Genomic DNA, 26,367 nt, shown 5'->3' on the forward strand with positions numbered 1-26,367 from the left:
CTTTTAATGTATCTTTTTTAAAAATATTTTTTTTATTGATTTCAGAGAAGGGGGAGGGAGAGAGAAATAGAAACATCAATGATGAGAGATAATCATTGATCTTGCACACCCCACACTGGGGATCAGGCCCAAAACTCAGATATGTGCCCTCGCAGGGAATCAAACTGTGACCTCCTGGTTCAGGGGTCAATGCTCAACCACTGAGCAACACCGTCCAGGCTTAATTTACCTTTTTAAAAGAAATTAATATTGTACTATGGGTGTAAATTCCTAAAGTTAGAGTTGAAAACCTATCAGAATGATGGAAAGAGGAGAGGTGGGAGAAGAGGGGGGTTTATAAAGGTGGGTAAACAGGGGAGGAGAGAGGACAGGGCAGGTGGAGGAAAGAGTGAAAGAGAAAATGAGGAAGAAAATATAGAAGAAAAAGAGAAGTAGATGAAAGGGTTGGAGACATGATGAGGATGACAAAGGGGAGAGGAGGAGGAGGAGGAGAAGAAGGAGGAAGAGGAGAAGGAGAGAAGAGATTCCATTTTCTGTGGCTATTCTCCAGTGGTCTCAGTGCCTTCCTGTTGGTTGTCGTCCACCAATCCACCTCATTGGGCAATATGCTTGATTGCTTTATTAATATAATTGGCATAATTGATATAAATCACACTTATTATTTTTATTTTTTATTTATTGATTTCAGAGGGAAAGGTAGAGGGAGAGAGAGAAATAGAAATATCAATGATGAGAGCAAATCATTGATTGGCTGCCTCCTGCATGCCCCCCCACTGGGGATCAAGCCTGCAACCTGGGCATGTGTCCTGACTGGGAACCGAACTATAACCACCTAGTTCATAGGTTGGCACTCAACCACTGAGCCATGCTGGCTGGGCCCACACTGTTTTTTAAAACTCTAATACTAGAAGCAATATGTCAAACATAATGGAAAGTGTGCTGAAGTCTAAAAAGAAAAACAACAACATTCACACAATCCTTCCATCTAGAAATAACCACCTTTAATGTGTTGTTGTTGATCCTTAATACTTTTTCTCTGTGTAGGCATTCCTTTTTAAAAAAATAATTTTTGCATCATACTAATAATATAACACAACACAATGTACTATGGACATCACTGTTTTTCCAGCTGCACAATATTCTATAATATAGTTAAGTCACATTCTGACCATAGGGTATTGGTATTGTCTATACATGACACTGTGCTAATTATCTTTGTAGGTAAATATTAGCATGTCTCACTGAACTCTCAGTTTTTCAACTGGAAGAACTATTAAAAAAGGGAATTTCACTGGCTTGAAGAGAACAGATATTTGTTTAAGACTCCTGATATATTGTCCAACTGTCTCCTGGAAAGTTTATACAAATTACACTCCTAGGAACAGCATATAAAGCTGTCCATTTCCCAAGTTCTCACCAAGGCTAAGCATTACCTTCTCAAAAATTTAATCCATTTGATAGACTAATAAAAGCCATGCCATTTTTGCTCCAATTTTTATTTTCTACATGTGAGGTTAAATATTTTTATTTAATTGCCACTTTATTCTTTTATAAACTGTCTGTCCATATTGTGGGTCTACAGAGATGGTATCATTCAAGGTTTTCATTTATAAGAATGCTTATTTGTTTAGGATAGTTACCCATTTTCTGTACCATATTTTTCATATATTTGAAAATTGGCCCGTTAGAAACCTGGATTCTTTGTTCAGGGAATTAAAATCACTGTGAAACAACAGAGGTCAGCACCCCTCAATAGGTTTGTTTTGTTTTGAGGGAGCAGCAAGTCTTGCATATTTCCTTGGCTAGGACAGAGAGACAGGGAAAGGGAGAAGAGTTTGTGTGTGTGTGTGTGTGTGTGTGTGTGTGTGTGTGTGTGTGTGTGTGTGAGAGAGAGAGAGAGAGAGAGAGAGAGAGAGAGAGAGAGAGAGAGAGAGAGAGAGAACCTGCACATCACCCTCCTTATGGTGAAGATGCGGTGAGATGCCCAACTAAACAAAGAGGGGAGGATGCAGAACCCCTGGGGGGAATCCCCACCTCTGAGACCCTTAAAGGGAATGCATCACTGGGAAAATGCATTTACTTCTGAGATCTTCATTCCAGGTCAGACCCTAAAATATTCCTTTCAAAAGAACTTTATTAGGCAGAGAGGTTTTGCCCTTATTTAACAGCTGACATCTTAATGACACAGTAATATCTACCAGGAATTATCTAGCTACCAGCTCCAATCAAGGGCAGAGAGATACCTGAGACAATAAAGAAACAAAACATAATCCAGTATTGGGCTTATTCACCATCTTTTCCAGTCACCTTATTGGTTGAGAAACTACACAATGGTATTAGTAAGCATCCAAGAGGAGGCAATTATTCCTTAGAGAAGAATCCTATATAATAAAGAGCTAATATTCTAATTAGACCAAACAGCAGAATGACCATCCAGATGAACTTCCAGACAAAGCCGGGGTTGTGAGGGCTGAGGCAGTCCGGGCTGCATGCAACTAGTTCCAATATATAAGAAGTAATCAAAATAGAAAATGTCCATGAGAATGCCACAGTAATAATTGCTAAAAGCAAAATTGACTGATAAACACTAAAATTAGTGGGTAAAGTTCATATCATTAAAGTATCTCCCAAAATATTTACTAATTATTGTGGCAATCTTAACATATGATCACACAATTTTTGATACTCCTCCTGCCAGGATTTGGAGCTTAATTCTCTTTCACTTGAGTATGAACTTCAAAAAAATAAGAGCATGAAACAAAGAAAACAGTAACTGCAGTGGAGAAACCTGGCAGGCACCACTTAGGCAAGTGGTCAAGGTGAACATCATCAATAATGAGATACACTGATGCTTGTACTTCTTGATACAATGTCATAAGAAGTGTACATCATTTCCGTGATATACTTCCTGACAATCTGCAACTCTGTAATTATGAAAAAAATACTAGCCTAACCCAATCTGAGGGACATTCTACAAAACAACTCACTAGTCAATAATTTTATAACCACTGTGAATGGTGTCGGGTGGTACTGGAAATATTAGGAGAACACTTTGTAAAGTATATGATTGTCTAACCACTATGCTCTACACCTGAAGCTAATACAAAATAAAATTGAATCTAAATGGTAATTAAAAAAATAACTGATTAGTGATCTCTAAAATTATTCAGTTCATCAAAGGTAAGGAAATATTGAGGAACTGCCACAGATTTGAGGATATGTGAGATTGCAGAAATATGATAAATAAATGCAATGTAGGATTCTGGGTTGAATCTTGGATTGGAAAATAGGACATTAGTAGAAAACATATGGAAATCCAAGCAAGATTTCCATTTTAGATGGAATAATATGCTAATGCTATTTTCTGGTTGTGAATATTGCACCATGATTATATGAGGTGTTAATATTAGAGAAAGTTGAGTGAAGAGATATGGAAACTGTCTTATCTTTGCAATTCTTCTGTAATTCTAAAATTATTTCAAAATAAAAAGTTAAGGGAAAAAAATATGCCAAATCTTGTAAGAATATACTTATTTATAGCAAAGCTACTATAAATACTCAAGTGATCTGTTTTTACTAAATCAGATCACTGTGATGGACTGATGATGTAATTTCATCATGTAAAGCAGATAAACTACTGTAGCATTTCAGGCTGTCATTAGTTCATGATTCACAGACTTCAGCAATCACAAAAATAAAGTTATATTCTTTTTTTAAATGATGATTGGAAAAATGGCTCATTGCTGAAATGTTCTTACTCTCCTTTTATTCAGAAGTAGAAAACAATATGGACATCCAGAGTTTTTATTTATTCTAGGTCTGCCCTGGTTATTATGGGAAGAGCCTGACGTAGGCTGACAATATAAATATAAATATGGTGGGTACAGGAACTGTTGAATGTGAGGTCAAGTGTGGGGTTTGTGCTGATGTGGCTCTATGCTATATCTATTTTGGATTCTACCTCTTGGCTATTGAGTTACTCAGGAAGGCTAACTGCTCATGAGAGACACATGGAAGAAATGGTGTGTTCTCTGGGTTGGTGATGCAGAAGGGATTCCAGGCACATAAATATTCTAACAAGTTTCCTCTTGTCACAATAGAGTCATAAAGTTGCTCTGTTCAGCACATGATAATGACTTTGTAATTCAATTATGGGTAATATTTGTCCTCTGGGATTTATTTGCCTTAAACTTCAGCCTTCATGTAAATCCCTTTACCATAAATCTCATAAATGCTGCAGCAGGTTCTGTCCCCCATCCCAGGGCACATCTCGCCATGCCTGTGAAAACCCTGACAGCTTTCTCTATGTGATGGAATTGCTGTGTTTGAGGTGTTGCTGTTTTAAGTGCCAGAGCCAACCATAAAAAACAGTGGGACAGGTCCATTTCCTCGGTTACTCTCTTTATAGAAATATAAATCCTGATGGACAGATAGAAAAGTTTCAGTTCACCCAGAAGGCTGTTTTCAGCCATTTAACTAGAATTTGGTAGAAGGGAGTCCTGCAAGTCGTAGGAGTTCTGATGCAATGGTTTCTATGTTCTGTGAGAATCCTGAGATTCTGATGCAAAAACACATCAGGGCCAGTCATCTACATGGATTCACTCATCTGATAGTTGTTTTTTGGATCTTTCTCAACCTGCTCTGCCTTTCATTCCTGCCTAGTCAAATGAGCCAGTCTTCTGGGTCTTCTCTACGCTCCTGTCTAGAATTTACGGCCCCACATCTTATTAGTTATCTACTAAGACAATCCTCTCTAACCCAACCTTTGATTTGAAAAATAAATATCTTTGGTTGCCTCACCCTCAATATCCATTCTTCATTTTTCACTCATCCCGCAAATATTTATTGTGCACCTATCCCATCAATTCCAAAATGCTAACTTTTTTTTTTTCATTTTAACATCTTTTAAATCAGTAGTTATCTTACAATCATTGAAATGATAAAGTTTGTCAGAAATTTTTTGAGATACATAATAAAAGGGTGCACCTTCATTCAATGAAAATTTATAAAGTTCATGATATATGGTCTGTGCCAGCCACTGTTCTAGGAACTTACCTATCTTAGCTCTTTGGTCAATTTCTTCTTATCTTTGGCCCATCAAAGGGCAAATCCTTTTCCTTAGGAAACATTCCCTAGAGACTTCCCACCACATTATAGATTAATTAGAGGCCTGGTGCACAAAAATTTGTGTACTCGGGGGAGCGGGGTGGTCCCTTAGCCCAGCCTGTGCCCTCTCGCAGTCTGGGACCCCTCGGGGGATGTCTACTTGCTGTCTTAGGCCTGCTCTCCAGGGGGAAAAGGCCTAAGCTGTCAGTCAGACATCCCTCTGGCAGCTCGGGAGTCCTCGGGGGATGTCCACTTGCCAGTGGGGAACAGGCCTAAGCTGCAGTTGGACATCCTTAGTGCTGCTGAAGAGGCAGGAGAGGCTCCTGCCACCACCGCTCTGCTGGCAGCCATCAGCCTGGCTTGTGGTTGAGCAGAGCTCCCCCTGTGGGAGTGTACTGACCACCAGGGGGCAGCTCCTGCATTGAGCATCTGCCCCCTGGTGGTCAGTGTGTGTCATAGTGACCAGTCATTCCCAGTCGTTCTGCTGTTAGGGTCAATTTGCATATTACCCTTTTATTATATAGGATAGAGGCCTGGTGCATGAGTGGGGGCCAGCTGGTTTGCCCTGAAGGGTGTCCTGGGTCAGGGTGGGGGTCCCACTAGGGTGTCTGGCCAGCCTGGGTGAGGGGCTGATGGCTGTTTGCAGGCTAGCCAAGCCTCCCAGCAGGGACCCTCACCCCATGGGGGTTTGGCCAGCGTGGGTGAGGGGCTAAGGGCTATTTTCAGGCTTGCCACAGCCCCTTCAGGGTGGGGGACCCCACTGGGGTGCCTGGCCAGCCTGGGTGAGGGACTGATGGTCATTTTCAGGCTGGCCATGCCCACAGGCAGGCTGGAAGCAGGTATCTGGAATTTATTTATCTTCTATAATTGAAACTTTGTAGCCTTGAGCGGAGCTCAGGGTCAGCAGGGCAGGCGGGAAGCATGACTTCCTCCATTGCTGGGGGCAACCCAAGCCTCCTGATCACTCCAACTTCATGGCTGCCGCCATTTTAGTTGGGTTAATTTGCATACTCACTCCTGATTGGCTTGTGGGTATAGGGGAGGGACAGTCAATTTGCATGTTTCTCTTTTATTAGATTAGATATGCATATATATTTGTGTGTGTGTACATCATTTCCCTTCCTTTTCATCTCTCCCACTCTTCTTCTGTGTTTCAAGAAAGATGTGTTAGTAGTGGTTGACCTTACATTTCAGTATTTTGGTTATAGAATATGGGGGAGGGGGCAAAGATATGTTTATAATTGTTTGTTTGGAAAATGACAAGTAATACAAATAAATATTACAATAATTAATAAATAATAAGACAAGAATAAACTTTGTTTTGTATACTCACAACTCTAAGCCTACTTTGCCCACCCTTGTACAGAAGGCAGAAGTATGACTCAGTTAGAAGAGAAATGTCATCCAAACATAGATAATGTGGCATTTTCAATTTGTTCTCATTTTGGGAGGAAGATGTGTCACGTTTTAAGTTGTATAGAGAAAATCCTATCAGGCAAGGTACAAGCATAATTTTGTTTTTGTTTTCATTTGAAAGTTATATGTGGTTGAAAAAGATGTGCACAGGTGCCAAGTTTTCAAGGGCTAGACTGTGATGTTCCATGCTGGATCAACTTGGCTGACCTACGACTATATTCCCCAGAGTCTTTGCATGGTTGCAGGTTAGGAGGGGCCAGAAGGAAATGTGTGTGGGATTTAGTAGATCGGAGAGAAGCAGCAGACTCTGAAGGTCATTTTGGTTAAAGGTGGTGAGAGGCAGTGCAGAAGTAATGGTAGTTATGAACTTGTCCTTATTCTTCCCTTCCCAATTCCATGGCCAGCTTGACCCCATATCTTGGCTGCAAATTCGCAGAGGGGTGGCTATGCAGGGGCAAGATCCTTCCCATATACTTCTGTAGGGGCTCCCTGGAAGTTCCACCTCAAGCTACAAGGCCCTCAAGAGCAAGTTCCCTTTATCTTCATGGCCAAGAGTTAGCTCTAAAAATTACTCAATGGATACAAATTAAATGAACTGGGTAACAAAAGTTTGCAAATAACTGAGAAGGTATAAAATAGAACAGTAAGCTGATTTTCTATCCATTATTCCTGATTCTGGGGCAACAAAGAAAAATAGATTTGTACACATTAGAAATTCTCATTGAAAATAAATTATTAAGTTGAATAAAAAAATGAGGCTGCCACATTTCAGAAACTCATGAATACCTAACTCTTCTCTATTTCACTTTTAAATAATAGTTAATATTTATTCATCATGTATTACACATGTTTACAATGTAACCTGAATTCTCACTTTAATCCCAACAAGTCTATGAGGAAGACACTAGTATGATGACTAATATACATTCCATCAACATAACTTAATAACATATAACATTAGGCAAAATTATTTGACCTCTCTGGGATTTTGTTTCTATATCTATCTTAATTATTTCTCATCCTAAAAATAAAATGACAACACTTCCCACTAATGGACACTTCTTGTTGATAGCTTCCCATGAACATTCTCCCTTCTTTTGTAAAAGTTCCCCAGCCTTTTCTGGGGTTTCACCATTCCTTACTTTCTATCCATGTGGTTAATTGGAATTGATTGTACCCCCTGGTCTAAATGTGAGCATGTTACCTAATCAAGGCCCATAAGTTTTACTCCCAGGAGTTTTCCTGGAGCAACAAGAAAATGGTGTTTTCTTTTCCATTGGAGTGAATCTGGGAAGATGTGAGGTGCAGAGGCCACCAGGAGGTGAGAGTCTGGCTGAGAGTGAAGCTAACACAGCGGACAGTAGAGCTGAGCGGTGGGGAGAGATGAAGACCCGATGACTTTAATGAGCCTCTACATCTAGTACAGCCTAGATAAGACCTTCTGACCTTCCAGACTCATAAGCCAATATCTCCTGTTTATTTTTTGCTAAAAATAGGTTGCATTTTTCTATCACATCTTGAGAATGAGTTTTGATCAGTAAATTATTTCTCATTATTGATTTGAGGAGTACTTAAAAATATATGTGCAAAGAGGTTGGCACACAGCTTGGCACACAAAGAATTAGCAAATGTGACTTGTTGCCAAAGACGAGGCATGGGAATCCATTCACATAAATGGCATTGGGCCATGAGGAAGAATGAGGGTGTGTACACATGTTCAAACGTATTAAGGATGGAGTTATCTCTCTGCTATGTAATACCACTGTCATATGTCCTCTGAGGGACATCACTGGAACAAGGCTGGTGTTCTAGAATAACAGAGGTTCATTGTTGAGCCAACTCTTAGTTTTCCATGTGTGAATTAGTCACAGAAAATATGTAATCACCAGACATCTGCCCCTGTTTCCAGTCAGCTCCCTATATGTCAGAGAAACATAATCAATAAGGTAAGTCTGAACCTACTTTTAATTAAGCGAAGCAGCCCTAAGATTGCCTTGTCTTTTGCATAGATGATAGATTGCTGAGTGGGTTATAATTGAAACTGTCTTCTGTTGCACTGACCTAAACTTGAATTAGATCCCAACAAACCACATTCATCAAGTTCTAATAGCAAATTTGGCTTTTGGTTAGGGCTTATTCACAGCATTTGAGTACTGCTGATGCTACAATACCATGTTCCTCTTCAACGTCAAAGTCAACACTTGAGGTCCTTAACTACTGAACTGTTATACTAACAGGTATTACTGGAGGATGTGGGTGGGAAATAGGTCTTGAATTTGGGGCTGATCTTGGCTACTGAAAACATGAGCCAAGAACCCAGACAGACCAAGTTCCAAAACTTGACTGTATTGCATATTATGTATTATGTTGGATAAATTACGTAATTTTATCAAAATGAGGGTAAGAATCCCTACCTCACAATCTTATTTTGAGAATTAAGTAGTATGGGTTATCAAGTGCCTGAACCATTGTATTTACTTAACAAATATGAATACCTACTATGGATAGGAGAACCAAGATGGCGGCATAGGTTAACGCCGGAGTTTGCTGCTTTGAACAACTACTTCAAAAGTGAAACTAAAAGGCGGAAGGGACATCACCCAGAACCACTGGAAAGCTGGCTGAGTGGAAGTCCTACAACTAGGAGGAAAGAGAAACGCATACGGACACTCAGAGGAGGCGCAGTGCTGAAGTCAAATTCTGAGGTGCGGAGTGCGAGGAGGGGGCTGGCGGCGGAGGGCGCGGTTGGCGTTTTCAATCGGGAGGGAGTCGCAGACTCTGAGCTCCAGATCCGGGCGAGTCTTTAGGGACCCAGACTCAAACGGGAGAAGCGGGACTGTCTGGCTTCGGTCAGAGCGAGTGCAGCTTTCTCTCCGAGCTTTGCAGCGGGTGCTGGGACTCAGAGAGGCAGAGCCCCTGGGGACAGGACTGAGAGCGGCCATAACTGCTCTCTCCGTCCCACCCTGTTGATCCTGTGCGACCCGCCCCGCCCAAGCCCTGCACACAGGCATTTGCCGGATAGCCTCAGGCAAACGCCAGATTAGCACCTCCCTAGAGGACAGAAGTTCTCTCACTGCAGACACAGCTGATTCTCATAGCCGCTTGGCCTGGAGGTCAAACCCTCCCTGGAATTAGCTACAACAATCAAGATTTATAAGACTGCGAACAAAGACCACTAGGGGGTGCACCAAGGAAGCATAACAAAATGCGGAGACAAAGAAACAGGACAAAATTGTCAATGGAAGATCTAGAGTTCAGAACCACACTTTTAAGGTATCTCAAGAACTGTTTAGAAGCCGCCGATAAACTTAATGAGATCTACAAGAAAACTAATGAGACCCTCGATGTTATATTGGGGAACCAACTAGAAATTAAGCATACACTGACTGAAATAAAGAATATTATACAGACTCCTGACAGCAGAACAGAGGAGCGCAAGAATCAAGTCAATGATTTGAAATGCGAGGAAGCAAAAAACACCCAACCGGAAAAGCAAAATGAAAAAAGAATCCAAAAATGCGAGGATAGTGTAAGGAGCCTCTGGGACAGCTTCAGGCGTACCAACATCAGAATTATAGGGGTGCCAGAAGATGAGAGAGAGCAAGATATTGAAAACCTATTTGAAGAAATAATGACAGAAAACTTCCCTCACCTGGTGAAAGAAATGGACTTACAGGTCCAAGAAGCGCGGAGAACCCCAAACAAAAGGAATCCAAAGAGGACCACACCAAGACACATCATAATTAAAATGCCAAGAGCAAAAGATAAAGAGAGAATCTTAAAAACAGCAAGAGAAAGAAACTCAGTTACCTACAAGGGAATACCCATACAACTGTCAGCTGATTTCTCAACAGAAACTTTGCAGGCCAGAAGGGAGTGGCAAGAAATATTCAAAGTGATGAATACCAAGAACCTACAACCAAGATTACTTTATCCAGCAAAGCTATCATTCAGAATTGAAGGTCAGATAAAGAGCTTCACAGATAAGGAAAAGCTAAAGGAGTTCATCACCACCAAACCAGGATTATATGAAATGCTGAAAGGTATCCTTTAAGAAGAGGAAGAGGAAGAAAAAGGTAAAGATACAAATTATGAACAACAAATATGCATCTATCAACAAGTGAATCTAAGAATCAAGTGAATAAATAATCCGATGAACAGAATGAACTGGTGATTATAATAGAATCAGGGACATAGAAAGGGAATGGACTGACTATTCTTGGGGGGGAAAGGGGTGTGGGAGATGCGGGAAGAGACTGGACAAAAATCGTGCACCTATGGATGAGGACAGTGGGTGGGGAGTGAGGGCGGATGGTGGGGCGGGAACTGGGAGGAGGAGAGTTGTGGGGGGAAAAAAGAGGAACAAATGTAATAATCTGAACAATAAAGATTTAATTAAAAAAAAATACCTACTATGAAATTTTATCTTGGGGACAATCAGTCCTCCCATCTTAGAACCCCAATGAGAATCTATCCTCCCATTTTATGTTAACCAAATCGATTTTTTCCTTTTTAGGAGTCATCTAAATCATGGACCCTCATCTTTGAACCATGAAGTTTGACTGGGTCTCAATCCCATCTCCTATTTTAGTTCCTAGAGTAGATATATGTCTGATCTAAACAAGTAATGCATCGCCTTATATAACCCTGATCCAAGCCAGGCCACTCAGATTCAATCCTTGGACATAGAGGGGAAGAGGCAGACTGGGTTGATGGGGAGTCAAAGCTGATGATGTCCCTCATTGCCACAAATTAGGGAAAGCCAACTTGAGAAGGCAGCCAATAAAACTGATAGATGTAGAAAGTCAGCCACTCTTAATAATATTATTACTATGAGTCAGTGGCACTCAAGACAATTCTTAGGTGCCAAGCATATAACCAATTTACAAGAAACATCTAGTTTAATAAAGTAGGTATTGTCCCCACTTCACAGAGAACAAAATTGAGGCACACAGAGATTAAGGAACTACCCCATGATCCATTACTTAGCAAATGGCAAAGCTGGAACTCACACTTCCTATCTCTGAGCCCCCTAACCTCCGGTCTGTACTGCCTCCCAATATAACTGATTTCTGAAGGGTGATATTGTATTTTATAATATACCCTATATATGTAACTTGATTTTGGAAGCAATTTGTACTTCTTAGAGGAATACTTACATTTATATTAGCTATGGTAGTACTAACACCAACCACTGAGATAGTATAAGAATAAGCTTTTATATTCTATAATTATTTTATAATTGCCAATGAGTACTTTCAGGCAATAGTAATGCCACCCAAAATAAAGATATATCTCAAATGTACTAATTGATGAGGAAAATATGTCCATTGATCTTCATTTTTCTCTATGGGAAATGCTATGTTACTACTCAGGGTGACAACTCAATTTAGCACTAGAAAGTTTCCTTGAGTCCCTTCCACACCCCCACAACCAGGCTCCAAGCTGAAATTATTAAAGGAGCTTCTTTGCATTACACCTTCTGAATAATCCCAGACATCCCCAAAGTTCCTATGTAATTTGAATTAACTGGTTTCCAGCAGTAGGTCTAACATATATTGCTTTAATTGACACCTTGTCTGCCAGTCCAGAAAGTTGAACAGAGTCAGAAAATACAGACCGTGTGGACAGAGACCAAGAGATTTTCATTAATAGTCTTATGCACTGTGCAATTCACCAGGTCTCATGCCCTCTCTGGACAAAAACAACCGAGCTTAAAGAACCCCCAGGGTCCATTTGCCAAGACCAGCTGGAGAGATACACATGCAGGCCTTGGGTTTTCTCTACTCATCTGCCTGAATGGGCCTGATTTCTAGGGCTCACTGCCCCAGGCCAGAAGAGAAGGCCAACAGGCAGAGGCTACAGAGTGCACTGAATTGGTAGGGGATAGATATTGGAGACAGACAAGCTGTATTTGAACCCTGGCTGTGTCGCTTTCTGGCTGTGTAACCTTGGCTAAATTACTTAACCTCTTCATGCCACAGGTTCCCCATCTCTTAATGATGATAATGCAAAGATTACTTCATAAAATTGTTATGAAGATTAAATAGCTTTGCATAAAGCTGATCACACTGTTAGGGCTTGAATGGGGAAGATGTACCTTTCTGTTTCCCAAGGCAGAGGGAGGGGTGCTGTTTCTTTTACTTAGCAGACAGATGGATTATTATTCTTACACAACCATGTGCAAAGTTTTTATAAAGATGGTCCCGTTATGACATTTGGTTACAAGGGCTGCCATAGATAAACAGACTTTCAGATAGAAGACCCTCATTCAAAGAATAGAAAAGAATGGATTGCAATTAGCACCCGTTGAAGCAATGATGGGGCCCATTCACCTCATGATGCTGTGTGGAAACAAGACCTTCAGTGAGCCATGGAATATTGTGTGCCATGTGCCACCTACATGGGAAATATTCTCATCTCTGTCCTTTTGCCTTGTCCAATTTTTTAGTCAATACTTTTCTTTGTCCCTCTGGGTAGGAATACACTTCCATTCAGCGCTCTATGAATTGTAACTTTCTGCCTTCTAGTGCTGGGTTCACGTGGAGATATTCTCAGTACTTTGGAAGGGGGACCTGAGGAAAGGTTTGTCCCTCACACCTTCTCATTGGCAAAGCACCAACTCCATTTCTAGGTTAAAGTAGGACCACAGTCATGCAGGCCTTCACTTATTTTCCAAGGCCATTCTGTGCACATATAACACCAAGTGAAAGAGAAACTAAACAAACAAAAAGCCATGGACCCTCTTTCCCAAAATGACTTTATAATTTCCAGGCAAAACACACGGAGGTGCAGTGACTCAGGAATAAGGGACACAAAGAGCAAGAGACAGAGAAGTGAGGATCAGAGGAGGGAGACTCGGGCATCGCTAGGGCTGAGTTCCTGGAGAAGGGAGCGGCCCATGTGGACTCCGAAACAACTCTCCCGCCACTCCTGAGCAAGAAGAGGGGAACGGCTGCTAGGCACAAAAACCTCCCCTCCTTCGGTTAAAAATGTCTTTCTTAAATATGTTTTTATTGATTTCAGAGAGGAAGGGAGAGGGAGAGAGAGATAGATACATCAATGGTGAGAGATAATGATTGATTGGCTGCCTCCCGCACACCCCACACTGGGGATTGAGCCCGCAACCCTGGCATCTGCCCTGACCAGGAATCGAACCATGACTTCCTGGCTCATAGGTCGATGCTGAACCACAGTTAGAGCCATGCCGGCTGGGCTATAACTGTATTTTTATGATGGGAAAAAAAAGATATTCCACACAGAAGTCTCTATGTGTTATCTTTGACCAGTTTATTTGTAAATGGTTGTCTTTCACTTTTTCAGGCAGTTTCACACGCATTTTAAGAGATTTCTCTAATGCACGTCTCTGGCTTTCAACTCCCACGGGGGTTTTAGGGCCGTGTTTGAAAATGAGAAACAGAAAAATGCATTCCTCCTCGAAGTGCATGCGAGTCCAGAGGCTGATGGGAGGCAGTGTGATTTCAGGAGGCATGAAGGGAGACACCTGTCACTGTCCTATTCGCAGGAAGCTCCTTGGCTCCGGAAAGGTCATTGCCCCTGTGATTATGAATGACGTAACAAGGCATCCTGAGAAGCTGCTCTGGGCTAGTGCTTTATAGCCCAGTTTATAGCAGCAAACGTCTGATACAGACTCAGTGGCTTTTCCATGGGCAGATTAGATATATCCGGGTAAGGAGCCGCATCTTATGGCAGGGTTAGGATGTAAACTCCCAAGGGTTTGTCATGTAATGTCAAATTACACTAGAATGTTGCATACTTTGTTGTTACTTTGCGTTTCCAGGTCATAGAAACACAAAAGCCGAAGGAGCTTGTGCTATTCCTCTTCTTGTCACCTGTAGTCACCATGGCCATGGAGGGAAGCCATCTCTAGTTTAATCAGGAAGATGGGCTCAGGTGGTTTAACAATACATATGTTACTTTCTCTGCCTCTTTTTCATTTGCTGTCTGTCTCTCTCCTCCCTTCCCCTTATCTTCTCTCTCTCACACACATATATCTCTTTCCCCTTGCACTTATCCACCAATATACACAGTCTATTTTTGTTCATTAAATAAGCCTAGACTTTACCTCCAATCTATATCCTTAGAGGAAAATGATATTTAACTATTAAAAAAAAATGATGACATGTATTGTTAACTGCATCCCCTCACACGAACAAAGAAAAAAGGCACAGAACAGGGTGTGTAAGCTAACATTTATATCAATGCAAATTTATGGGCTAAATGTTTTTGCCCCCCTCAAATTCATATGTAGAAGCCCTAATCCCCTAAGTGGTAGTACCAGGAGATGAGGTCTTTGGGAGGGGGGGGGGGCGGTGGTAAATAGGTTTAGATGAGGTCATGAGTGTGAAATCTCTTGATGGAATTAGTGCTTTTATAAAGAGAGGAAGGGAGACCACAGTGCTCCCTCTCTTTTTTTCCATCCTGTGAGGACACAGAACCAAGGCACCCTCTGCAGTATCCTGCCATATTCTCTGAAACATTCCAGCCTTCACCAGGAAGAAAATAGGTAGGCACTTTGATCTTGAACTTCCCAGCCTTTAGAACCCTGAGAAATCAATGTGTTATTTAAGCTCCCCAGTCAACGTCTTTTTGTGAAAGCAGCTTGAGCTAATAATATATTTGGTAATTCATGGAACATTCTGGAAGGGTTAGTAAGTAATTAAGAATATTGGTTGCTTCCCATATGATAAGGAGAAGGTCTAGAAACCTTGGAATCAGGAGTGGGAGGAAGATCCGCTTTTAGACTAAACAAGACCTACTTATTTACAATGAAAAGCTTTATTTGAACATGTAAAAAAAATGCATGCATAATGGTCTCAGTAATAAATGTCACTATTAAAATGTTAAGTGTCTATCTCACAAATCTCATCCAAACACCAGTTCCAAAGCCCCTGCTGCTCACTGATCTCAGTCATCTTTCTGGGGTTTTTAAGTAATCTGTGATACATCTCTAATATGCCCTTAACATGTTTGCTACACCAGTGCCAGGTCCTGCCTGAGGGGGCTGTGGGCGTATCCCAACCAGAACAGACCTCATGTGAGAGTTTCGGGTGAGAAAAAGAATCCAGTGCTTGTTTACTAGGTGACATCTTAATACGGTCCAAAATAAAGCGAGACTCACCAGTAGAACCTGTTGGGTACAACCCCTTCCTGGATAAGATGCCACCTTCTCCCAAACTCAGCGGAGCTGTATAACTGCAGAGAAAAGAAATGACTTAGCACCACTGAGTACACAAACATCAGTTCATCAGAACAGTAACAGTAATAAGAGCACCTACCATTTAGTGAGTAGCTGCCACAGACCAGGTGAATGCTCCACATATCACCTCTACTCCCCCCATACATTCCGCAAGGCAGATATTAATATCCCCATTTTACAGGAGAGGAAACTGAGGCTCAGGAGGATTAAGTGATCTGCTGGAGATCGCATGCCCTCTAAATAGTAGAATGGACTGGGATTCACACCCCATTCTGCCTGGAGACAAAGTCGCCTGAACCACTTGACGCAGCATATGCAGATCACTGCCTGTGTGGGATCCACAGAAGTACAAAGTCTAGTCCTGGCTCTCAAAGAGCAGATGATGCAACCTGACTCTGACTTCAATAATGAGAGATGCATGAGGCAGCTGGTGATAAAAGGATGCCGAGGAAGGAGGCTCAGCAGCCAACCGGGGACGCTTTTCAGACCTTGTGGAGATTCCCTGGGGATCAGAAGGAATGACTGCATTCAAACTGACAACTATAGGACAAGCATTCCTCACAAAGGGAACAGCATAGGACAGAGAGGTGAGATATGCAGGGACAAGATATGAATAAGCCTGGCTGATCCAGATATGTTTGGATGAACATGTTGAGGGCACCTTGGAAAAGGCTTTGAATGGTAAGTTAGGGAGACCAGAGCGTATCCTGCAGACAAGAGAGGCCGATGTTAGTCTTCCTAAGAGTAACTAGAAGAACCTCAGGCTACAACAGCAGCCTGCATTGACTAAGTTCTTACTTAGTCATCCAAATGCTTCTCGTGTACTATTTCATTTAGTCCATACCCCATCCCTGTGATATATGAAGTTATTTTGACCATTTTACAGATGGTTATATAGCTGGTAATGGTTCAAGTCCATGTGCGCCACTGTGTAAGCACTCTCCAAGGGCAACTGCATAGAAACACTGCTCAGGAGACAGGGTCTAACCCTCCACTGTTCCATCCCTCCTAATGTCTTTCTTCTCCTACCTCCTGTTGTTCCTTGCTCACATGACACCCCTGCTTCTCTCCGATACTCTCTGCAGCACCATGGAACCCTTTTGTGCCTCTGCAAGTATCCTCTGATGGTAGCCCAGAGATTCCTAATGCTGTAGGCATCCTGGTTTCCATTGGTCTCTTGGCTACTGTCTTGAAAAATATCATTTGGAACATCGTCTTTCTGCTATATGCCTGGTCTGTAACCCACTCACAAACTCCAAACTCCCACCATTGCATTTGCCAAATCCCAGAGTGAATGAATAGTGAGTCACTGTACCGAGGACCCTGCTAGCCCAGCCTTGTCCTCCTGCCCCAGCCCCAGCACTCAACAAAGAGTCAAATGACTCACCAAGTGACTCACCAGGGCTGCAGATGCGCCCGGCATGTCCAAGGAACAAGGCAGCTCTAGTGAGTAAGCACTGACCCTTGAAAAAGCTTCCTACACCATTGTGTCCATTGGATCAAAACACATCCTACAGCCAAAAAAAGCGGAGATATCTGGCTACTAAAGCAAGCAGTTCGATTGGCTCCAACTACACAGCATTTGGGCACCCAGCCAAGGAGCATCTGTGGCTTCTTTCTTTCAAGTCCTATTATTCTTTTCTGCCCCATTATGTCTGGGGAAGAAAGTTTTCCTGGGTACATTTCATGCCTGACTCATTTTAAGAGTGCGAAGGAGGGAAGCAGACACAGCTCCCTTCACAGAGATAACGGAGGAGGGCACCGTTCACTCTTAATTCAAACCCAAGCAGCCGGTGGACCCAGGTCCTGTGCTGTAATCCCAGCAAGTCCTGAACACCTTGCACTTTAACATGCAGACTGCTAGGTCAACAGCAAGCACCAGATCTGGGACGTCTGCTGCTCCCTCTCCCCTCACTCTTATCTTTTTTAAAACCCAGAACTGCTTTGCATGAGTTTAAAGAGAACGTAGTGCACACCATTGTGTATGCCTCTGTCTATATATAAATATATATTAATATTTATATACAAAGATTTATGCCAGTGTCACAGCATCAGGGTGATTTAAAATAATAATTCCGTGTGAAGGCTGATTCACATATATGCTGAAGGTCATATATAAACTCTGAGAAATCAGATGGCTATTCCAAGTGACTGCTATCCATGCTCCCACACAGAATTCATTCCCATGAGGAACTGCTGGATGCCAGCATCTGTATGTGTGTATTTCTTTCCCTTCTATGTCTTTTTAAATGGATCCCCCAGGCTTGGATTCAAACCCAGGGACCAGTCAGGTATGTCCCATAAAATTTGTTTTTATCTTCTTCAAGGGGCTGCTGTGTTATTTGTGAGCATCCAGAGGCCCCTCAAGCAGTGGATATACCGAGTAACCCAATAAGCCAAGCTTCTCTTAGGCAGCTCAGTGACATCCTTTTCGGGTTCTTCTCTCACAAGATACTCTCTGCCTTGTCTCCTTCCCATCCACACCTGAGCACATTTCCCCTGCCGTGCCTCCATTCAGGCTACCCACTCTGGCAGGGGTGGCTTCCGCATGTGCCTACCTCAGTGACTGCCAGTGGTCTGTTTAGGACCAGATCAAGGTCACCTTCTCCGTGAAGCCTCTCCTACACACTGAAATCCATAGTGGCCTCATGTCCAAAGAACTATGGTATAGTAACAAATGTTATAAAACTACATGGCACATGTTTCTATTTAATTTTCTCAGTAGCCTTTCAAGAGAGTCTTTCTTCTATGAATGCATGGCAGAAATTCCTTCCTATGTAAAAATCACCCTAAACTATCTGAGACTGCACCCACGTCTTTGATGGGAGGTCACAAAGCTTTTATATGTCAGGAATCCCATCCCTGCTTACCTGCTCAGTGCCTAGTACATAGTAGATGATCACGGGGCAAAAGTATCAATTGAGCACCATGCAAATCTCTTAGTGATGATTCTACCAAGTAAAGTACCCAGATTTGCTTCCATGGATTCATAGTTAGAGGGCTATGCTTACACAAGTCAACAAACAAAACTATAAATATCAGCACTTTTGAAACTCCCAAGGATTTGCAGCAAGCAGCTCTTGTATATTCATTTATCCCCTACACAAAGCTGCTCTGTGTCCTCCACATACCACTTCACAGATTTGCCCCCTGAGAAGTTAACAGTCCAGCCTGGTGTTCTACCAAGAAAAGGAAAAAAAAGCTCGGGCCATTCAAAAGTTAATGTGTTAATTAAACCTGCAGAGTCTGACAGCAAAGTTCTCCACAGAGAAGGGAATGAAATCAAAGACTTTTACCAATGACTCTCTGGGCAGTAGTAGAAGGCTTTGGTTAGAACGACTCAATGTCCTTCAATAAAATTAATGGAGTCACCCTAGCTCTTTTGGCTCCATGGATAGAGCATCAGCCTGCAGACTGAAGGGTCCTGGGTTTGATTCTGGTCAAAGGGCATGTACCTTGGTTCGGGCTCAATCCCTGGCACAAGACGGGGCTTGTGTGGGATGCAACCAATTATTTGTCTCTCTCACATTGATGTTTCTCTCCTCCCTTCCACTCTCTCTAAAAATCAACTGGAAAATATCCTGGGGTGAGGATTAACAACAACAAAATTCATGGAGTCATCAGCACCTAGATAAGATTTCCATCCCTCCCTGTATGTCTTGGCCTCCACAGCTCTGAGGACTGTCAGAACACAGAACTGAGAACTACCATGAGGACTACCATCAACGTCTGTTGCATCAACAGCAGCAGCCACTGCATTCTCCAGCAATGCTGAGCCTGCAGAGGACCTCAGAGAGGACAACAGGGCATCTGAACCGTTTTAGGAGAGCAATGTTCACCTATGAACCTTTGGTCATGACCAGCAGAATGTGATTCGTGAAGGGGGTGGCGTTTTGTTTTGTTTTGCTAATAACCCTGGTACAAAATATTGAGGAAAAGATTGAAGGAGCAGAAACAGTATAAAGGGAGGGAAGAAGGAACCAAGGCAGAAAATCCTTCCTGCCTAAAATCATTCCAAACTATCTGAGGCCCTTCCTTGCCTTAGGACATAGAACTCATAAGCTCACACCAGAGGCTGCACTCTGCCCAGGATCCACCAGCAGCCTCAGGGCCTGACCCTCCATTCTGTCCTCATGCTGGTCTGGGGCGGTCAGCTCCTCCCCGCCTTACTACGCTCCTCTCCTAATGAGGATTTTCCTTTTTTTGACATTTCTCACATTGGCTTGTTTTCTTGCCACCTGCCTTTGTTTGCTATAAGAAGAGTGTAGATACAAAATACAGTTGATTGCAGAGGATGCTATTGCAAAGGTTAGTTTTTGTGTGTGTTTTTTCTAATATGCTCCCCAGGATATGTTTATTGATTTTCTTTTCCAGGGGTGGGGGGAGACATCATCAATGTGACAAAGAAATATCGATTGCCTCCCAGACACACTCACAACTGGGATTGAACCGCAAGCATCTGGTGTATAGGACTATGCTCCAACGAACTTAGTCACCTGGCCAGGGCAAGGTGAGTTTTAAGCTTTTAATCAACTGTTCAGTCATCTTGGGGGCCACACTCAGGAGGCCTGTAGAGCTGCAAGTTGGATGAGGGCCACAGGCCCCAAGGGAGCGAACAGAGGGATGCCACAGGAGACACACAGCATAGCTTGGGGGCTGGGACAGAGTGAGACTCGTCAGCTTTGCTCAGGATTTCTAACCTACAGCCGATTCAGATGGGGCGAGAGAAGGGGGTACGATAGTTTCCAACTTGGCTTTTTCATCCTCTTAGCATCTTTCTTTGAAGAGAAATTCAACTTCCTTATGTTGATACGAAAGCCTGCCATTGCCACCACCTTCCGGCTGGAACGTCTTCTCAATGTCCCTAAGCTGCATCAATACAGCCCCTCCTTTCAGACTGTAAGGAACTCATTAGACACTTTCTTTTTGCAGCTAGAAAACTGGTCCAAGGACACAACTGCATAGGAGGGAAGAATGGCAACGCCTTTGGTTGATGGGATTGGAAGTGGTTCCCCAGAAACTTCCCCATGGCGCCTTCCCCAGGCAGGAGGCAGGTCGCTGGGTCTCCTCCACAGGCTCCTCAAGACGCTCCACATCCACCTCAGTGGAACACTTCCTGCTGTCGGCTCTTTTTAAGGTTTACTGCTCCATCCTCTTTGCTTCTCTGCCCTTCACATTTTAGAGGCAGGAGGCCTGCAAATTGCACTTCTTGAAAAGGCTGACAGAAACCCCTGCCAGTTCTATTTTATTTGCCTCATCCTAGCGCTGCCCTGGGGATGGTCTGGGTACAGAGCTCTCATCCAGCTCATGACTCTCCACTTCTCACTGAAAGTTACTGCTTTCTTTTTAGCAAGAAAGAGATGGTACCTTCAGGACTTCAGATGAATTCCTAATGCTGAGCCTGAGGCATGGAAAATATCAAGCTCTTTCCTCCCCCGGCCTCCACAGAGGGAAAGAGAGGGCCACAAATCACTCCGAGGGGAAGCTGCATTCTCTGGTTCCTGAAATAATTTCATGAAACTTCACTAAATGCTGACATGAGCCTTTTCATTGGTGGGTGGGTACAGGGATGGATAGAGAGAAAATCATGGTAACCATTCCAGACCAATACCCCTAACCCCACCAGATATAAGTTCCTCAAAGAAAAAGCTAGCTTGTCAGGATATATCACAGACCTAGTGATGTGCAGTATTTGGTTCAGAGTGCTATGGTGGAGGATGTTGGAGAGGAAAATTTGGGAATCTGCCAAAGCTTTCTAGGTGGGTCTAGGAGTGCAGTTAAAATTTCTCAATATGGCCCAGCCAGTGTGGCTCAGTTGGTTGAGCATTGTCCCATGCACCAGGAGGTCGCTGGTTTGATTCCCAGCCTGAGCACAGACCCGACTGTGGGCTCAATCTCCAATAGGGGGTATGCAGGAAACAGCCAATCAATGATGTTTTCTCTCTCATCTATGTTTCTATCTCTCCCTCTCCCTTCCCCTCTCTCTCTAAAAGAAACAATACCTCCCCCTGCCCCACCTGCAATTTCTCAATATGAAGATGTAGAAGAACACTGTTCCAGGGTGAACAGGTCAGTCTGAGCAAATTAACAGAGCAACAAAGCTCAGAGTGGAACAGAGCGACAAATCAGTTAGAAGGTGACTACAACCAGGCAGGGAAGAGATGAGTGTTTGAATTAGGCAGGGCCCCTGGATATGAGAAGAATAAAATGGATCACTATTTAAAAAATAAACAAACAAAAATAAACAAAATTAAACTGTAAAAATAAATCTGACCAGATGTGGAGAAGAGAAGGTCACTTCTGAAAGCCCCTTCACTTGGCCTGAGCAGGGGGAGAAGTACATGCAGAGCCCTGGGACTAAAGCCAGGAGAAGGTTGGAGGCATAGATGCACAAGGGTCACAGTGCTGTATCGCTCAAGGTGTCAGAAGCTTGTCTGATGAATCACAAGGGGCTGATGGATGCCAGGCAGCCAGCCAGGGCCAATTCCTCTGGCCAAAGGTCCCTCCCTGTCCCTTCTTCTCCTGCCTTGACCGTGATCATCACACAACAGCCCTCCCTCTGCTGTGAAACTCAGCTCTTAGAGTGGGCACTTGTCAGAGGAGACCATGATTATCACACCGCAGCCCTCCCTCTGCTATCAAACTCAGCTCTTAGAATGGGCACCACATGCTAGGTTGGACAGGAAGGCACCTGACTTCGGGTTTCTCTTCCTCTTGGCAGCTTTGAGATCCTGGCTGGGGCGCTGAGTCTCTTAGAACACTGAGTGTGCCATGTGTAATCCACACTTCCAATATCCTATTATAATAAAGGTAGAAGGTTGGCAAGATAACATTTTTAATTTTTAAAAAAGGTGAAAAAAGCCCAGCCTGTGTTGCTCAGTGGTTGAGCATCAACCTATGAACCAGGAGGTCGAGATTCAATTTCCAGTCAGGGCACATGCCTGGGTTGTGGGCTTGATCCCCAGTGAAGGGCATGCAGGAGACAACCAATCCATGATTCTTTCTTATCATTGATGTTTCTGTCTCTCTCTACCTCTCCATTCCTATCTCTGAAATCAATAAACACACACACACATATATATATATACATTTAAAAAGAAGGTGAAAACAATAGGGACATAAATTCACAAAATGTGCCTATTCTTTCTTCTCCCAAAACCACTTCCCTCCTTGGCAACATCCTTGGCTGTGACTACGCTTGGCAAGAAACCCTGAGCATTGCTAGAGTTCTAAAGGGCCAGCCTTAGAGATAGGCATTTTTCTGGGCATCCCTTGAACTCATTTAAGAAAGAGATCCATGTTCTGAGGCCAAATGTCCTTCAAACTTCCCCACTAGTACCTGGATTAAGGAGGCATCTTAATCTATTCAGACAAATGGTGGTGGGTAGACCGGATCGAGAGAGCTGGCTAAAAGTTGCACAGGCAAAAATGTAAATCTATTTTAGAGCTTCAATAGCTACTAAATAACTTCATTGTGCCTGTCCAAGCCTGAATACCAATTAGTCCTTTTCAAATGCCCATTAGTCCTTGTTCTTGCAGCCCATTCTCTCAAACCATTAGGAATAGATGGATCCAACTGTCCAAGATAGCAACTGAAAAATAATGACACAAACTGGTTAAACAAGGATTCTAAGGTGAACACAAGCCTTCCTTGTTTGCATATGATGGCATTTCAGTTCGAAAATTTGTTTTATAAACAAGCATTGGGGTTGACATTTAGCAAGCTCCCTGATTTCCACTCTAATCGCCAGTTTTGTATTTGGATACTTAAATTATGTATATATGCATAAGATTAGAAATCAGCTCTGACATTGGGAAATTTCAAGCACATGGAAATCCTGCCACCCGGCATGGTAAAGAATGCTCAATGTATTCCTTATAAATAACTGAGTGCCTTTTTACTTAATGCAGGGCCTTGGGAAAACGTGATGGCATTAGGCAGATATCAGTTTCCTAAGTGTTTGTGCTTGTGCAAGAATCATTTGAATATCCCCAGGGGGTGTGAATTTCAAGGAGCCACTTATCTTTTATTTCAATTAGCCCTTTGACATTAAAGGGCTGCTAGGTGTCTCCAAAAACCAATGAAGTTACTGTGAAGACAGATACTGTAATATTTAATGGTTTACTGTTATAATCATTGATATTTCCTGAGCACTGCATATCTCCCCTGCTCCATTCTTTCTGGTTTCATGGTACCTTTTAGTGACTAAGAAGGCATTGCAGGTTGACTAAAGTGCCTCTGACTTCAGGTGCAGAAAAGACACTGAACTACCGTGAAGGCAGCCTTGTGTCTAAATCCAGCAACGCCGTACCAGGTTGGTTATCTCTCAGGTCTTTGAATAATACACTGGGTAGTATGCCTGCTACGTTCCAGGCTCAGTGGTGTTTTATGTATGTTATTTCAGCATCCTCAAATAGTCCTGGGAGAGGCAGGTGCTATTATTATTACTTCCACTTTCCAGTTGGAGAAAGTATAAAATTAAGTGACTGCTGAGGGCCACAGGGCCATTAGTAGGGCCTGAGAGAGTAGAGAGCTGATGCTCTAACCTAGTTTGCCATTTTGTCAATCAGTGGTGAGAAACCAGATTGACTGACTGTGGAAAATATTGGCATCTATTCCCTTATCAAGTAGTCATTACTTCCCAGGCAATGCCCAGCATTCCAAAAAGCCATGATAAGCAATACCCTTCTCTTAGGATCCAGGCAGAAGAAGAAAGATTAAGCCTGACCAGTGTGGCTCAGGGGTTGAGTATTCACCCATGAACCAAGAGGTCACTGGTTCAATTCCTGTTCACTGTTTCGATTCCTGGTCTGCACACGTGCCCAGGTTGCTGGCTCCATCCCCAGCAGGGGTGTGCAGGAGGCAGTCAATCAATGTTTCTCTCTCACTGATGTTTTTATCCCTCTTCCTTCCTCTCTCTCTAAAATACATAAAACAGATTTTTTTAAAAAAAGAATGATGACTGTTAATATTGTGTTTCAATTATGGGTGCCAAGAATCTCCAAATCAAAACATGCTTCCCCCTTTAAAACCATGTTCTGGTTTTATGTGTATCTTAGCCATATATACCAAAATATTGAAGGTGAGGCCCACATTCAATTTAAAGATTTATTTTTTTCATAACCTGTTTCTTTGGAACATACAGGAGATCAGGGATCATGCAGGTGCACGGGTGGTATTACTGCTGACTCCCAGAGCTCCAAAAGAAGTGAGAATATAAACTTGTGAATTTTCCAGAACTGCCCAGAATGAAGGGTGGCCCACCAAACTGTCTTAAGAGTTTGTACTCCCTCCACAGAACTGATAGCTCATTTGGATGGATTTTTTTTAATCACAAAATGATTTCACATCTCCTGAAATAAAGGTGACAGAGCAACCCATGACCAGGAGAAAAATAAAGACAATGGGAAAGACAGAAGGAAAAGAAAAAAGAGATTTGGGGACTAATACAAGGTGGCAGATGAGCTTTCCTTGTCCTGTACCATTTCTGTTTTAAATTTTGTAAACACTGAAAAATAAAAGAGTACCACATTTCAAACAAAGCAGGATCACTTTTCTCAAAAAAAAAAAAATCTGAAGGACCAATGACATTGGAGGAGCCGTCCTCAGTGGCAAGAACAACAGCTTGGAGCTCACCACGCCCCTCTCCTCTAAATGAACACCTGCCTCTACTTCCCACAGCCCAGACCCAGCCACTCTGTCCAGTGGGATTTCTTGCTTGTCTGTGTAGGAACTGAGGTCATGGCCTATGGACCGCCACATCTGTCAGCATGGGGAGAAGCGGCACGCTGCACGGGCCAGAGAAAAGTGCTCCTTCCTGCTTCTGGTCAGAGGCACAGGTCCCTCTGCAGGGCCTCCCAAGGGGACTTGCCAGCCTGAACCAGCAGGTCACTGGGCCTCTCCTCCCAAGCTCCCCACCTGCCCGAGTCCTGGGAGTGCCCATGTCGGTTTCACAACATTGCAGGACCACCCGACTCCCTTCCTTTGCAAATCACTCCTCCAGTACAAACAACCCTAACAGAGCAGCCAGGAGCCCGTGCGCCAGCATGGCCGGCAAAGCTGAAGTATGCATACATCCTTGGACTTTTCTCCTATTCATTTTTTCTCTCAGTCACATCTGCTCTTTGTTTTCTCTCATTTCAAATGTTTCCCAACACATCATGTTTAGTGAGGTGTTTAAGACAGAATGAGAGATGCTGTTGGAGGCAGTGTTTTATAGCACAGTTTGTACACTACTTTATTGCCAAATTAAAATAAAGATGTAATCTGGCAGACTCAGCCTGCTGCTAAGCCTGCCTTGGGTGGTTTTCTGTATTGAGGCAAGAAGATGGGGTGGGGGGTGGGGGGGGGGACTGGCAATGAGGTGAAGTACTCTATCTCCATCCTCCCACTCACTTCATTTCCTAATGCAAAGAAACCAAAATAATAATAATAATAATAATAATAATAATAATAAATGAGCAGAATGTTTGGTCTCTCTACAGCTTAAATGCAAAGATTTAAAAAAAAGTACAGAAATAAGGAAAGGAAAGCAAGATTTTGGCAATCCTATAATAAGTGGTTCACTTTTTCTTTGGAAGAAGTATAAGAGGTAGGATCTTCCATGATCACTATCCCTCTTCCC

General features: G+C 42.8%; 1 protein-coding gene across 1 annotated transcript in view; it reads right to left on the bottom strand.

The window, feature by feature from the left end:
- Nucleotides 1–26,367, bottom strand: part of SORCS1 (sortilin related VPS10 domain containing receptor 1) — a 217,884-nt gene that overhangs the window by 138,626 nt on the left and 52,891 nt on the right. Inside the window, exon 3 of the mRNA XM_081104694.1 lies at nucleotides 15,665–15,738. Coding sequence (XP_080960820.1) covers nucleotides 15,665–15,738 — 74 coding nt within the window. The remainder of the gene's footprint in view (nucleotides 1–15,664; nucleotides 15,739–26,367) is intronic.

The sequence above is a fragment of the Myotis nattereri genome (genome assembly GCF_964212035.1).
Source record: "Myotis nattereri genome assembly, chromosome: 13".
Taxonomy (NCBI): Eukaryota; Metazoa; Chordata; class Mammalia; order Chiroptera; family Vespertilionidae; genus Myotis; species Myotis nattereri.